The sequence below is a fragment of the Seriola aureovittata genome, chromosome 3 (assembly GCF_021018895.1).
Source record: "Seriola aureovittata isolate HTS-2021-v1 ecotype China chromosome 3, ASM2101889v1, whole genome shotgun sequence".
In the NCBI taxonomy this organism is placed as follows: Eukaryota; Metazoa; Chordata; class Actinopteri; order Carangiformes; family Carangidae; genus Seriola; species Seriola aureovittata.
In genome coordinates this window covers 4693546-4709404 of record NC_079366.1, presented here as the reverse complement: position 1 = coordinate 4709404, position 15859 = coordinate 4693546, and the positions used below count along the sequence as shown (strand labels likewise).

General features: G+C 38.9%; 1 protein-coding gene across 9 annotated transcripts; it reads right to left on the bottom strand.

The window, feature by feature from the left end:
- Positions 1 to 1350: 1350 nt before the first annotated feature.
- Positions 1351 to 14969, bottom strand: LOC130167094 (cyclin-dependent kinase 12-like). Of its 9 annotated transcripts, none has more exons than XM_056373067.1 (6): positions 13289 to 13390; positions 6889 to 7427; positions 6625 to 6750; positions 3617 to 5134; positions 2008 to 2083; positions 1351 to 1741 (listed from the first exon to the last, which is right to left on the bottom strand). In XM_056373067.1, exons 2-5 carry the CDS (start codon positions 7387 to 7389, stop codon positions 2009 to 2011), a joined length of 2220 nt encoding a protein of 739 aa, XP_056229042.1. In that variant the 5' UTR covers positions 7390 to 7427; positions 13289 to 13390; the 3' UTR covers positions 1351 to 1741; position 2008. The 9 variants fall into 9 exon arrangements, with proteins under 9 accessions (XP_056229042.1, XP_056229043.1, XP_056229039.1 ...); XM_056373068.1 differs by lacking the exon at positions 13289 to 13390 and adding an exon at positions 7888 to 7997; XM_056373064.1 differs by lacking the exon at positions 13289 to 13390 and adding an exon at positions 7799 to 7990.
- Between the last annotated feature and the right edge of the window lie 890 nt (positions 14970 to 15859).

The following is a 15859-nucleotide window of genomic DNA, read 5'->3' as shown; positions in this document are numbered from 1 at the left end:
GGTGAATGTAATTGTTTCATTTCCGGGTATGCTACAGACAAGAGCATCATTAGTCTTCAGATCAGTACACTACATTAGCCAATCTTGGTACTTGGTACTTAAACCAGTTAAAACATTATAATGATAATTTACACTAAAAAACTAAATTGGAATCAATGAAAAACTATGTTGTTATGAGCATCAGTAAACAGGGGCAGAGCTACCACTGATCTCAATAGCCGTTCATGTTGGGAAATAAACCTGTTTTTCCAGGTCCATAATATTGGTGAGACAAACCTGCGAAACATCTATTTTAGTTTGAGTTTAGTTAGTTGAGTTGATAAGCAGTTATTGGTCGTCAGAGAAAATTCCTTGAAAGACCTTGGAATTAAAAAAAAAAAATTTTGCTGATTAACTGATTTGCAGAAATTATAATAATATAAGAAGAATCAGAAAAAAAAAACAGCAGACTATGAAGCATCCAAATAATTTTAAAAGGGGAGGATTTTTGTATTTGTCCAGATCAAAGCAAGAGTGAAAAACAGAATGTCGACTCACAAAGATTTATAAGGGATTTATCTACTGCACACTGTCCAATTTACAACAGCTCAGGTTTCTCAGGCTGGGGTTTACTTGGCATCAGTAAGCTAGTCAGCTATCCTTTGTCTGCCTAAGCTCTAACCCTAACCCTCCAAATGAACAACCCTGTTTATCTGGCTTCTAGATGCGTATAGCAATCAGTCAAGTTGCAGGAAATATGGTCACAAACTCATCTTCCTGAGCTACACCGTTGAATAGTGGCCAGGAGAGTTTTTGCAGAACATTGTGATGTCACAGTGACGTTGACCTTTGGTCATTTGTTTATAAAATATCATCACTTCATTTTATCCTATTAGACACATTTTTGTTAAATCGTTTCATAATTAGTGTTAGTTATGGCCAAAAACATGTTTTGTGAAGTCACAGTGACCTTTGACCTTTCACCACCAAAATCTAATCAGTTCATCCTTGAGTCCAAGTGAATGTTTGTGTCAAACCTGGAGAAATTTCCTCAAGTCATTACTGAGACATTGCATTCACGAGAATGGGACAGGCAGACTGACGGACAACCCGAAAACATAACAAAAAACCCCAAAAAATACAGTTACTGCAGGTTTGATGTTTAGCATTTTAGTATGTGTAACTTAGTAGGCCTATGTGAAAATTCACACTTGCTGGTGTAAAGTATCAACAAAAGTCATTGAGATTATTCAAAATCAACACTGATAAATGACAAAAATTAAATTCAAATTATCAACAAAAAAAAAAAGATTAAGTTAAAAGGAGTGTCAGCAGCATACACATGTGCGGGAACAGGCATTAGAGGCTGAATACTTTTTACAGGCTGAATGTTTTATGACAAAAAAATATATATACATACTGTTATATCATCAACAGACCCTACAAAATAGATTTTGCTTAATCAAATTTAAGGCTGAATAGAAACATACTTACAAAGTAGTAATTTTCACAGAGCTGAAATGAGTAAAACATTTCTCACCAACCGGTAATTAATTGAACAAAAATATTTAAGATATGAAGATAACATTTACTTGTTCAAAAAGGATTCAGCACAGATCTGGAAATGTGACTTAACTAAAAATGTTCCTGTTACACACTATGAGCTGCATGTGTAAATAATGAGTGTTAAACATGAGGTCCACATGGTCTGTCGGGGCTCACAGCAGATTCAGATTTACGACATTCATGATGCTCCACAGAACTACAGAAAAAGAAGAAGAAACTATTAAACACGAGAACAAATGGCAGTTATTGAATGTTACAAAGAAATGTCCATTTTAATTTCAGTGTTATGGAGATTTAATTCTCTATTACAAAAGGATTTCAGTGAGGGAGAAGAAGATACTCGGATGCCTGTGTTGTTTTTTCCCCTCAAGTGGAGTATAATGTAACTATACTGTACATAATACATGCTAGTAACATTTATCAGTTTCCAGTTATCCAACATTATTCTCACACTCTACTTACTCTAACCAGTCTGAGAGGTTAGGGAGGTGACTGGCTGTGTCACTTGTTGCTTCACCTTCTGGTTAAATGCTTCAAGCTAAAAAAGAAAAAGAAAATCTGGAATAGAGTGATTTATGCTTATGTTGGCATTAAAGAAACCGTAACCAGAAAGCACTGGTCAATGATTGAATATCATCACTCACAGACTTTGACTGGATTTGAAAGGTGATTATGATCATATTATTGTTTTTAAAAAATCCTGTTTCCAAACTTATGATTGTGGGGATTTTAGAACATAGTGTAATGCACTGAACATCAATTTGATTATTTTATGTGTATTTGCACACATCTGCACTATCATGATATATACTGTGCACTCAGTGTCCACTTTATAAGATACGCCTGTACAGTCTAATGCAATTCAATAGTGTTATGCCATTAAGTCTTCCTTAATGATGCCTATAATGTTCAGTTCTTATTAAATTATCCAGGTGTACCTAATCAAGTGTTCACTGAGTGTATATTGATATTGGAATGAGACTAAGAGTCTACAGCAATGATAGCAGCACAGAGAAGCTGTACTTTGAGCTAAATGCTAACATGCTGCACATTCTGTATAAAGCGCAGCTGAGGCTGATGGGAATGGAAGTAGTTCGGCAGTTATTTGAAACCAAAGTATGAGGATCACCGAAGTCAACAGGATCGTCAGATATTTCAGTTTGGACCAAAGTGGTTGACCAACTGACAGACTGACATTGCCATACATAGAGCCATGCAGCTAGCATGCTCAAAATAGTCTTATTGCTGTTAAGTGCTAGATAAAAACATAGTGTCCATGTTCAGTGTCCAATCCTCTAAATCTGTTTTTTCAATAATAGGTTAATGACATTTTCTTTATCTTTATGCCTCATAACAGCTTGATTTGTAATTATTTCATGAACAAATCAGGTGCATTACTTTATTAGAAAACAGTAAAAAATGTTCTCCAGTCTGAAAATGTTCAAGTGAAAATATCAATGATTTTGATTTTAAAAGATGTCTGTTAAGTCACAATCACCGAATGAGGTAATACAATGGTGATTGACCTCATGGCACTCTGATGAAAGAATTGCAATATTTATGTATTTGCAGTATTAAGAACTGAGTGTCTGTGGCAACATTCCCGCCAAAAATTAAGTTGCTTCTACTGCAAACCGAACATCTCCTCTTAAAATCATTGAACTGGTGAAACAGGAGTTGACTTTTATTATGAAGTAGTTGAAATGCAATGTGTTTGTCAGAGAACTCAGTATTTACAGCCAATGTTCATCAAAAATGTATCTACAAAACACAAAAACAAGACAATAAAACTACCTGCAACAAAACTAGAGTGATTTAATAAGCTTTTTCCAAGTGAAAAAGTGGTGTATGCTCTTTATAATAAATGATGTTTTTACTTTTTGTGAATGGAATTTTTTCTTTTTCTTTCTTTCTTTGGGAAGAGAGATATTTTGATTTACATTTAATCAAAATTTAAGGTCTCAACCAAGTCGCAAATATAATTTGAGAAAAACTAATAAATTGAGGTATAAAAAAACTACACCTCCTAAATGAAATGGATTAAGCAGAAAATAACCAAATCTCCACTGACCTTTTTCCTCAGGTTCACCTTTATTTCCTCCTCTGTTGGCTGTCTTTCTTCATCTTCTGACTGCCTGGCCTCTGAGTGATGCTCATCACCCTGTGAAGCCTTCACTTCCCCCACAGAGTCTTTATTCTGTTTTGCTTGTATCGCTTGCTTTCTTAGTTGAGTCTTTCTCTCTCTTAACTTACAAAACCATGCACGACCTTTCCTTATGTATGCCGCCTTCTGTTTGTGACCTTCTGAGACTTGCTTTAGACAGTGCTTATTGGTTGACGGCTTTGTGCTGATGACCCGTAGGCAGCGATGGCCAGCTGATCCGATCTGGCCCTCACTCTTAGACAGGTCTGGATTCACAAGTAAATTCATGTCCTCAAAGGAATCATGATGAGGGTAAACCATGTGAGAACCCACTATAGAGCCAGGAAAGTGAAAGTCGGTGTTCTGTGGATAAGGATACTCACTGGAATCAAGGGAGGGAGGAATGGCACCCTGAGTATATGTTGAGTAAGAATTTGGAGCAGCACTGTAAGTGCCACTGTGGTAGGCAGTGTACTGGGAATACTGGGGCATACTGTAATCTGAAAATGCAGATGCAGAAGCAGGATGGGATTGGGAATAACTTTGTTCTTGTGGATATGGATGATGATGATAAGTAGAGATTTCTTTGGAGTCTTTTCTGTCTTTGTCTATGTCCCTGGGCTCCATTGCTTCTTTGCTGTCCTGGTTGCCATCTTGGCATGTTAGTCCATCTCTGCTTCTGCATTCAGACGATCGCTTTTGTTTTGAGTCTCTGCTGTGAGAGTGGCAATGGCGAGAGGGGCTGGGACTAAAGCTCCTAGAGGTCGACCTTGAGGAGGAGGAAGAGGAGGATGAGGAGGACGAATCCATGTGATGTCTGAGGGAGCCTCTTTGCAGACTCTCCTGCTCCCCTCTGCTGTCAGCCCCACATCTGCCTTCATGTTTCTTTCCATACAGCCTCTCCTGAGTCCGGTCTGCTAGTCTGCTCATCTCTTCCACTTCCAGGCTCAATCCCAGAGTTTTAAGAATGTTCTGCAGGTGTTCATGCTGCTCATCCACCTTTGGTTGTTCTTCCTCTTTTTTCTTCACTGCCAGGGGAGACTTTGATCGAATACTGGAACCAAAAGAGCTGTCTCTTCTGTCATTCATGTCCTCACCACCAGGCAGGGAGAGTCTCTCGTTCTGGGATCTCTCTCGACTGGGCGGGTCAGTCTTCCTCTCTCCACCATCGGTCCAACTGTGGCCCGGCATGGAGGCTTCACTGTTTGATTGCTGGCTCTCGCCCGGCTCTGACTTGTTCTCCACAGGAGGGGGCTGAATGTCCAGCAGCTCCTCGCCTAAAGCAAGATCCTCACTGTCGTCATTGACGATCCTGCTGAGCAAGTCGATATCTACTCCTTTGTTGAGCACACTGAGGAAGCGCTGGAAACCCTTGTTGTCATTGTTCTCCTGAATGGCTGCTGAAGTAATGCTTTGGGTGGGAGGAGGCAGTGTGACATCAGGGACCTGGGAGGGTCAGATATAGAGAGATATATCTTTTTATTTAAACAGTAAGCTCTATGATTATGATCTTTTAGCATTCTCTTTTATAGTACGGTGGCACATAGTTAACACCCACATCTTCTTTTCTTCATGTTTTTTCTGAATTTAGGGATTAAGGCAGTCACTTTTTATTTGGAATTTGAACTTCCATTTGAACATGAGAAAAAATTAATTATTCACACTTTAATGATCTGTTTGAATTCAAAATTTACAGTGTACAGATTGTCTGAAGATGTTGGGCTTGCATGCCCAACTGACCTATCAGTAAACTAAACAGAGAAATACAAATGGAAGAGGGCACTAGTGAGCAAAGCTCTGCCAATCAGATAATCACAACACATCAGTGTATAAGTATTTTGGGTTCTACACCACAAATAGAAAATTACCAAGGTTGTTGCTGACTTTGTCAAAAGAAACTGTCTTACTCCACAACAACAGCAAATGAGGATTCACAGACAAGCTCAACACCCAGAATGAGACAGCAGACACACAAGAAACATGTAGTGCAGCACGAGCAATCATGATGTCAGCAATTATATAACTGCAAAAAAGCTGCGGTTAATGAAATAAAAAATATGTGTCTGTGAGACATGGTGCCCATGTACACCGTCAGCATGGAGACATTTCAGAAAATGATCCATTATTGTTATAGTTTGTATGTCTGAGTTGAGAAATAAACATTTGAAAATTATAAGTAATCTGTGCATCTACTTGATAGCAAGTTCACTCGCAAAACCATTTGTTTATTGTATCTCAAATTGCAAAACTGTCCATTATAATTGCAATATGACTTTTTGCAGCCCCAGAAACAAGTTGAGCAACATTAACTGTACAACCTTGTCAGACTGTGAAGGAATCATTCCTTCTTTAGGTCTTCAGGTTGTATTGGCCAGTGTTTCCACAGGTCACATACAAACAAGTCCTAAAAAGCAAAAGTTCAATGTCTGTTAGTAGAATGGCTGTAGAATCCAGCTGGCCCATCTCCCATAACAACCAAGGTCATAAAGATATCATGTGCCGAGACTCCAGTATTGGGAGGGAATAGTTGTAACACAGGAGCCCTTCAGCTCAGGGACAGACAGTCTTCCCTTGAGATTTCTTATGCATCGTGACTTAGGTGAATGTAATTCATTGTTTCAGATTTGGTACCAATGTAAGCGTCACACATGCATGAATAGGTGTTGTGGTCCATGAAGAATATCCTTATTTGTTAGTAAGTGTTACAAGTTGGAATAAAGTGCAATAAAACTAATATTATAAGTTAAAATGTGGACTTAATTATAATCTATAGGAGCAGTATAGATGAAAATAAATGCAATTTAACTGCAATACAACTATGTAGCTTGTGTTGCACTACACAATAAGCCTTGGTATAGTAGAGCTAGGTGATAGGTGATTTCATTACATTATGGTGTTTTTTTGTTTTTTTTTTAAAAACAAAAAAAAAAACAAACCTCTGTGTTTGTTGGTAGTACACAGAGGTCCCAACATCTCTGCTTCATTAGTGCTTTCACTCTCAGTTTCAGGGGATGTTCTTCAAGCAGGCTGGATGAGTTCATTCTCTTTTTGGGTGACGGGACCTGAGCAGAAAGAGAGGAAGAAAATACAGTTAATAGCATATTATCTGGCCATTCAAAGTGGAAATCGCTGTTTTCTCAAATTAAGCTGATGATCTAAAATAGGTGAATGATTATCAATCTATGACTATTACTACTCACCTTTGAGAAAAAGTTGAGAGAATGTCGTTGCTGCAAAATTAGATTCACTCTGTCTCGAAGAGTTTCACCTTTGCATTTAGCTGAGTGTTCATGACAGGAAAGGCCTGGTGGTGTTGTCTTCTTCACCAAAGGTTCAACTGTTTTCAAAGCGATGGCAGCTTTCTTAAGTATTATTCGCTCTTCTATCTCTCTAAGCTCTTTCCGCTTTCTCACCAGCTCTGAATCCTCCTCGTCTATTTCCAGAGGCTCTCCGTCTGGATCCTCCACTTCTGGCTCCTTACTGTAAAAGTTAAGGGTGGAGGAACTGAGTTCCTCCCATCCCAAATTCACTCCCATGCTGTTCTGTGGTTCATCAACAGTGTGTCTTGAGTATTCGCAGTAAGTGTCGTAATCAATATTAGTTTTTAAAGCATTTCCCATGCTGTTATTAACAAAACTGTTATTTGGACCCAGATGTCTTTGCAATCTTCGAAAAGCATCTTCCCAGTCAAGTGGATTCATTGTTCAGCCTCGTACAGTTTGTGAAGGTTGTACTCTTTCTGTAAAGTAGAAACAGTGGAGAAGTTAATGTTGGTTAGCAATGACTTGTATGCAGACCTGTAGTTACTGCACTGACCGCAGAATTAAAATTATTACTTAACAGAAACAAAATGAGGTTGCAGAGTGAACAAGCCCCCAACCTTGAGATTGTTAACAATTTTCTTTTAGTTACCAAGAAATTAAATTACAACCGTTTATAAGTTGACAGCTGTTGAGGAAAGGACGCCAGGATTTAGTAAGCCAATCTAAATTACATTAAAACATGGTATAATATTTATGGTTTGGCAAAGTATGGACCGGACAGACAGTAAAACTGACTAAATCCTGTTTATTTTAGGTAGCTTAGCTTGGCAGCTAACAGACTATTTACCTACTGTGGTTGCTCAAACGACCCTTTCTTCACGCGCATCGCGGAATAAAATGTTATTTTAAGCTAGTGTTGCTCTGAAACCGGAGTACCTGGACAGTGAAACACCAAGAGTAGGATTTAATAAGTTTCAGCAGTAGACAAGGACAGACGTTTATTTACAATAATGCTTGAACTAAAGAGCAGAGGGGGCAGGACAGCTGTCAATGCCTCGGTGGTGTTAAATCAAGATGTTAACAGTGCCGCCTGCTGGACGGAGGACAAACTACGACCAGATCCACGAGTGCCTGATCAAAGGCGTTGACTTCTCATTTCCACTCACCTCTGACAAAAACCTAACGATGTACATAAACATGTCCTTCTCCTTTGTATGTGGAAAGTTCAATCACTTTTTAATGATGAATAATAAAACGACTGAAACAACGGGAGGCTTAGCACATAAACCTGTTTGACAACAATGAGATTTAAAGTCTGGTCCTGCTTAATAAAGTCAATCACAGGGCAAGTTTGCCTGCAACCAAATTAGATGAGATTTTTAAAAAGTCATCTAAATCTTACAGGTCAATAGAGTCTTAAAATCACACCTTCACCAGTTTCTAGTTTTTGAAGAGCAATGCTCACACTGTCTCCTGGTGCACTGCAGGACCATAAGAATTCTTGGTGGAGTTAAATATTTTTCAGGAGCTCTGCATTCACCTTTCTGATCTTATCTGAAGGGGTGACGCAGCTAAAATGAAATGACAGCATTTGTCAAGTAAAAATACATATATGTAAACTATATATGAATTAGTCAAGGAATGAGAAAAAAAAAAACAACTGACTAGTATCTGTCATTTTGTAACTGTACATGCTAATTAATTATTGCACATTATACAGTGGCAAGAAAAAGTTAGTCAACCCTTTGGAATCATCTTCATTTATGGATAAATTGGTCAACAAACAGTGAGATCTTCATCTTTCATCTGAGCTACAATAATGAACAAACACAATTAATTTCAACTAACTATTCACACACAAATCTTTGTATTAGTCTTGTCCATACTGAATACAGAATTACAATATTCCATGTAGATCCACAAAATATAAAATATCACATACATGCCTGAAGTTTGCTAAAGAGCACATTGACACTCCACAACACTGGCCAGAAAATGTTTTGTGGACTAATGAAACTATGGTTGAATTGTGTGTGAAGAACATGCAGCACTATGTATGGTGTAATAAGGGCACTGCATACCAACATGAAAACATCATCCCAAAGGTGACCATGCGGCTGGACAGTTTAGCATCATCAAGGGTAAAATTAATTCCCAAGTTTATTAAGGTCTCTTACAGGATAATGTCAGGGTGACTGAAGGTCAGTAGGACCCTAAACATCAATGTAAATCTACAGCAGAATGACTTCAAACAAAGTCAGTCCACCTTTTGCAGTGGCCCAGTCAGAGCCCAGACCAAAACCCAACAGAAAAGCTGTGGATTGACCCAGAGAGCCATTCACACCAGACATCCTAAAAGAAATGGCTGAGCTGAAGCAGTTCAGTAAGGAAGAAATTTCTCCTGAACATTGTGCTGTTCTGATCTGCAGCTACCAAAAGAGCTTGTTTGATGTTATTGCTGCCAAAGGAGGTTTGACCTGTTATTAAATCTAAGGGTTCACTTGCTTTTTTCACCAGCACTGTGAATTTTTAATGGGTATGTTCAATAAAGACATGAAAGATTATAATTGTTTGTGTGTTAAATAGCTTGAGAACATTGTGTCCGTGTACAATTGTGACTTAGATGAGGATCGAATCACATTTTATGAAGTTAATGCAGAAAATTGATGCTGAAAACCAGGTATTTCCAAAGAGTTCACATACTTGTTCTTGTCTCTGTACATTCAGATGCTGTCAGATAACATTATGTGTCTTGCTCAAGGGCACTTCAGTTGCAAAGATGAAGCAGTGATTTGAATCCAGGCCCACTGTTCTAAGGATGGCATAAATATGAACTATACATACACAGATAACATATGCGTTGTGCCATTAACTTGGATCGAATATCAACTATTTAATTTGTTTTACACCATCCTTATTTGTCTAGTCTGATGTTGTAAACTTCTGTACTGTTAAAGACAATATCTGAATGTACTTCACAGCCTGCCAAGGATGACACAATAAACTATGACATTTTGATTTTTGTACATGATAGTCCCATCCGCTATTTGCTTTTTTCTTGGAGAAAAAAAGTTTTGTTATAAAACAGTCAAGAACTACCAGTGCAATTAAACAGCTCTACACCATTTACTTAGAATCATTGTATTTATTATGCAGTTAAGATATTTACAGAACAGTTTTCTGAGCTGACAAGCTTAAGTGCAAAGCACATTCTGTACTCCAGGCTATGGTGCATTTTAGAAGGATAAAGGCTGAATCCTACAATGACACAATTGCAAACAAATATAAGTTCAACAAAAATGATAGTGTATCAAATTATACTGTTTGATCTAATTTGAAATGATAAAACTGAGTCAAAGTTCTCAGAAACCAACAAAATCACTTTCTGCACAACTTTTCAGTGTTTTTCTTTAGCATGACATTGTGCTCTGGGAACAAAGGCAGACCAGGTTATGGACACAGCTCCAACACCACCTGAAGGTTTCTTTGATTAACTCCTGTTGTTACTGTCTGTTCTGTTTTCATCATTTTTTGGCATTACTTTTTGCTGCTGCTGGACAGTTTGCTTGCAAATGTTCAATGTTGGTTTTCTTTGATGTTCAAATATGTGATTTGTGGTTAAAACAGGACACTCTGAAGGCCCAACTGTTTACTCTATTAATATTTTCTACTATTAGGCAAAAGATAATCGTTCAACTCTATCAGTCAGTTTTAAAGTCAGATTTTCATCCGATGTAACATCATCCAGGTTGTTTGGTTTCAATAACCTGCAAACATCGGGGCCTTGACTGTGTTTTTGACTTTTGTGTTGTGTTCAGTGGCTGAACTGGGTTTAGATTTGGCAGGTTAAAAAAGGGTGACTGTGGATTACTAATGTTTTGTGGGAGTAGATGTCTTGTTTGAGCGAGTACCGCTGGAATGATGTTCAGAGGTGGGATATGGGGATAAGGGAGGAAGGGAGGTAGGCGAGGCAAGAAAAGCCTTGGTCCAACATGGGGCAAGTTGGGAGGCAGAGCTGGAGGTAGAGTTGGGTATGGCAGCGGTGAACAGTTCACTGGAGAGTACGTCGGCATCACAGGTGTAAGAGGTGGTTCTGATAAACTGTATGTAGTATTTTGAGAAAATATCTGTAATGCAGCAGAGCTTTCCTGGGAGTTAGTTTCACATTTCTCACTGTCCTGTAAAGAACTACTGCTGCCATTCTGGCCATACTCAGCCTGATGTACCTTTACTTGATCTACCTCGGTTTCATCCCTCCGAGCACTACATGAGTCTTTTCTCATATAATTGTCCCGAGTCAAAGAGCTGAAATTAGACCTGCTTGATGATGATGATCTACTTCGACGTCTCGGAGAAAATGCTTGCCTCGAGTCCCTTTCCCTACTTCCTCTACGATGGCGGCCCCGGTCACTGTCCTTCTTTCCATATAACCGCTCCTGGATTCGATGTGTCATTTGGCCAAGTTCCTCAGATCCCAAATCCATGCCGATGGCCTGCAGAACATCTTGCATCTGCCTGTGCTTGTGCTCATCTTCAGGTGTCAGGGTTATCTTTCCCACCACTGATGGAGACCTGGATCTACTGTTCAAGCTGTAGTAGTTTTGTCCTCCGTCACTCCTTTGCAGAGACTTTTCATCAGATGGAGAGTAGCCCTGTGGGCTGAAGGACCTATGATGAGGCTGTGGAGAAGCCAGGCTCTGGGATCCTTCGCTCTCATTCCAGTGTTGGTTATTTTGGTGGCTTCCTTGTTGCTGGTCAGCAGAACTGGGAGACCACCGGCGATTTGCAGTGTTCATGAATGAACCTGGAGAACTTGGTTGATCACAGATTTCTGGAGATGTCTGAGTCACTATCTTGGTGAGCATGGCGACATTCACACCTTTGTTGAGTACATCAAGGAAACGCTGGAAACCCCTGGTTGACTTCTGCTCAGGAACAGAAGGACTTTGGTTGGTGACATCACTCCCAAAAGACTGATGGGAAACATAGAAGAAACCATAGTTTATGACGCTAATATCTGCGGTCTACCTGAAACCAGATAGACCACATTAGGGAAATAGGGCCCTCTCGTCAGCCCTTCAGCTCAGACATGAAACCCTTTTATGTTAATCAGTGGCATGGTCAGTCTCATGTCTGAATAAAAACCCCAGTCATTTTTACATCGAAATCATACATCGAGCTCAGACCTGGAAAGATATCCATACCACATTCAACACAATCAGCTCAAGTCTGAACTGAATGCCATCAGATTAACATAAAGGCTGCAGAAGCACAATGTTAAACATCGAGAGAGAGAGAGAGAGAGAGAGAGAGAGAGAGAGAGAGAGAGAGATGTGCGTCTTGTAGAAACCTCTAGGATCACCGTCTGAACTGTCAATCATCATCTCTTATGCACAAAATTAGTAAGCAAACAATTTCAATGAGTCAATTTTAAGTTGTTGAGGAGATCAATCCACTTAGATCAAATCAGTTGTCAATGTTTTTCCCCTCACTGTACAGGTGAGACAAAAGAGGTTAAAAAAAAAACCCTGTGCAACCACAGCAATAATGTGAAGGTCATCCATGCCAAATGCATAAATAAATTCATATCCAAAACGCCTTACATACAGCTTGTGAGTTAGTAGGAATTAAATGAGAGTCCAATTTAACATCCTGTCATTCAGTGCTTGTATTGTCAGATATTATAAAACAGGGATAATTTAAAATTTAAAAGCATCACATTAAACTGATGCAGAGAAGTATCAGTGGATTCACTGTAAGAGCTAGGGCAAATGTCCCTCATGCTCATGAAATATGTATGGTAAAATAAGTTCCATCAGTCATGCAGCCTGTGTGGGAAAAGAAAAGTCCTCCTCCTTGCTATTGTGACATTTTTAACTCAATGCTTATGGTCTATAACTTGTAGCCCTGCTTACAGTTACAGTGAAATCGGAAGCATTGTAGATATGCTGGATAGCTGACTAGCTCTCCATTAAGAAAACACAACCTCCGTCACAGTTGGTGGTCACCTAGAGTATTTTTTATGGTGTCTCATTTGTTGTATTGTTATTTGTTTGTATATTATCTGCAATGGTGTGGTCAGAATTTAGCCTGAATTTATCTCCAGAATCAACCACACATCTGATTCCAACAAGAACACCTTTAAGGTTAAAAAACGTTTGGGGTTTTGGTTTATGGGACACGTGTTTAACATGATTATTTGTCACATTGCACTGAGGCACCCTCAGTGCAATGTGACAAATATTCTGGAGAAATTCTGAATGTATTACCAAGAAACAGACTTTTAAGAGAAGATGAACAAGCTTGACCATCTGAAAAACCTGTGAAACAAACCCACCTGTCCACTAGATTCAGTCAATGGAAACCTTGTCCTATTCTGACGATGATCCTCATGATCTGTGGAAGGGCTGTCATCCCTCTCTCTTGGTTTACCACAACTCTGTTCAATATAGAGAAATGTTTCATTAAAACAAAAACAATAAGACCAACTACTTAAGGATTTTTAAACACAAAACTTTGCTGTCACAATGCTAACAGGCTGACATGGTGTTTATTGAGCCTTACCTTTGAAGTGCGCTCTTGTGATCGAGTCCTCTCTTCTGAACGGTCCCAGCTCCTTTCGTGGCGATGGCTATCTTTGTAATATCCAGACATTAGTCTGTAGTCATCATGTTGTTGCCTGTAGGTGAACTCCTCAGGCCTATGCCTGTGTCTGGAGTCTTGAGATGTTTTACTGAATTTGAAATCCTCTTCCTGTGGTAGTGTATGTTTAAAATCCTTGGGTACATGTAAATGTGAAAAACTGTCTGGTGACTGCCTGTACGTTTTATCTTCAGGCTCACGCCTGTATCTGTAATCATCCTCATCATCATCTGTAAACCTTTGCCTTTTCTTTTCAGCACCACTCCAATCAGGTGAAGACACATGTCTTCTCACTGGGCTCTTTCTGCTCCAGTCTCTGCTCACTGAATCTTTACTGTATCGCCTCTTAGGTGAGTCACTGTACTCTCTACTTCTGTTTGTTCTCTCTGTGCTGCTGTGTCCATCCCCACCATATTTATGATAGGAATCCCACTGTACATCTCTGTGAGGTTCGTGCCTTTCTTCCCGTCTGTCATCATAGTCACCCCACTGCCTTGAACTTCTGTCACTGTACTGCCGCCTGTGACTGTGCTCAGACCTGTTTGAGTGCATCATCTCACAGCAACTCCAGTAGCTGAGTAAATGTCAAAGACTGAAACAAAAAAGACAATGAGCTTTAAACTTATGAAATTAAAACATGGTAAACAATCACTTGCCTGACATGAACTATAGTATTTGTTTTCTTGTTTAGTCTAAATGCATCATCAAAAATTAATGCTATCAATAATAACAGACCACGGTATAGGTTATCAGTATAGGTTCAGGTTTTCAGTCCAGATTACAGAAACTCTGCCCCGACCGGAGCTTTTTCAATAAACGCACCTACAGCCAGTGAAAACGAGTTAGCACCGAGCTTTTATGTAAGGTTCAGTTATGGCTTCAGTGTCATTTGACCTAACTATTGTTAACATTAGCCGGTTAGCTCCACTAGCTGTTTGCTAGTAGGTCAGTCGCATAGAAGCAGAGAATATCTAGACAGTTAGCTTTACCTAGTACGAAAAACACAAAACTCACACTTTCTTATCACCTACAAGTGTTTTTCGATTATTTCCAGGTAGTGGCGACACATTTGTACTAAGTTCGCCTCTTCGGCCTGGTGTTCAGATAATTATGGGGAGCAGTTTTAGGTTATCCTAGCGGGCTAGCAAACAAACGTTTGAGTATCAACCTAACGGTTACAATACCTTTTCCGTTGGACGACTCCACTTTCTTTAAAGGGGGGGCCAGGGAACCTAGGTTTGCCAATTTGTATAAATCATAACAGCGACAAACTGCCAAGCAGTTAGCTAACATTTGTAATCGAATTTTCACTTGCAGACGACGGTGCACCTCACCACCTTGCTTTTCCAGCTCTTCCAGTCAACAACAAGGTGTTTAAACTACTGCCCCTCCTGGATGGAGTGTGAATAACCTAATCCTATGTTCCTATGTCCCACTTTTATTATATATACATAATAAAACAGAAGTGGAAACTCTGTGACCTAACTTAACTGCATTGTTTTAAATATTCTGTCCAAATGAGTTCATTCGGAATGCCAGAGCCAGAAACAAATGTCCCCATACACCAGCACTGCTGTTAAATATCTTATGAAATGTCTTTACATTATCATTCTTCAAGTTATTCTGGCTGTGTTCAAACTGTGACTGCAAATAATTTGTAACTTTAAGAATATTTTTTTACAGACTTTTTGACATGTCAGACTGGAAATAGCAAAGGTGTAAATAATTATATAACAATTATTTGTTATAATTACATTTAGCATTTTTACTAAGTCCTGGTATTCTGCATGCTGGCTCATTGCCACACTGTCATGGCTTTACTGCCACGCGTGAAAAGAACTGAGCCATCATTCATTATTCATTGTTATTTGTAACACTGTTATTTTCCTACTATGACAAGTCGCATCCACTGCTTTGAAATAGGGTCTGCTCTGTTGGGGGTAAATTTTCTCTCAACTGTCCTAACATTCAATAAACAGGAAGTATCACCTTCAGACCAGCAGCTCAACTCATTTTTCTAAATATTATGGTATTAGTAAGTTGTAGTGGGTGTAATCATTATCGTTTTTTTATTTATTTTTTTTTTTATCACAGACCAGTAAAACTACAGTATAATGCTTTTTAGGTGTTCTTCCCTCTTTGTCTAGTGAGTCTTTATCTAAAGAAACAATGCGCTTGTGAGCTTTATTTTAGTATAATAAATAAATAATGTATTCTAAATATCTGAGTCAGCAAGCCTTTTTTCTCTTCTTATCCAAGGAAGAAA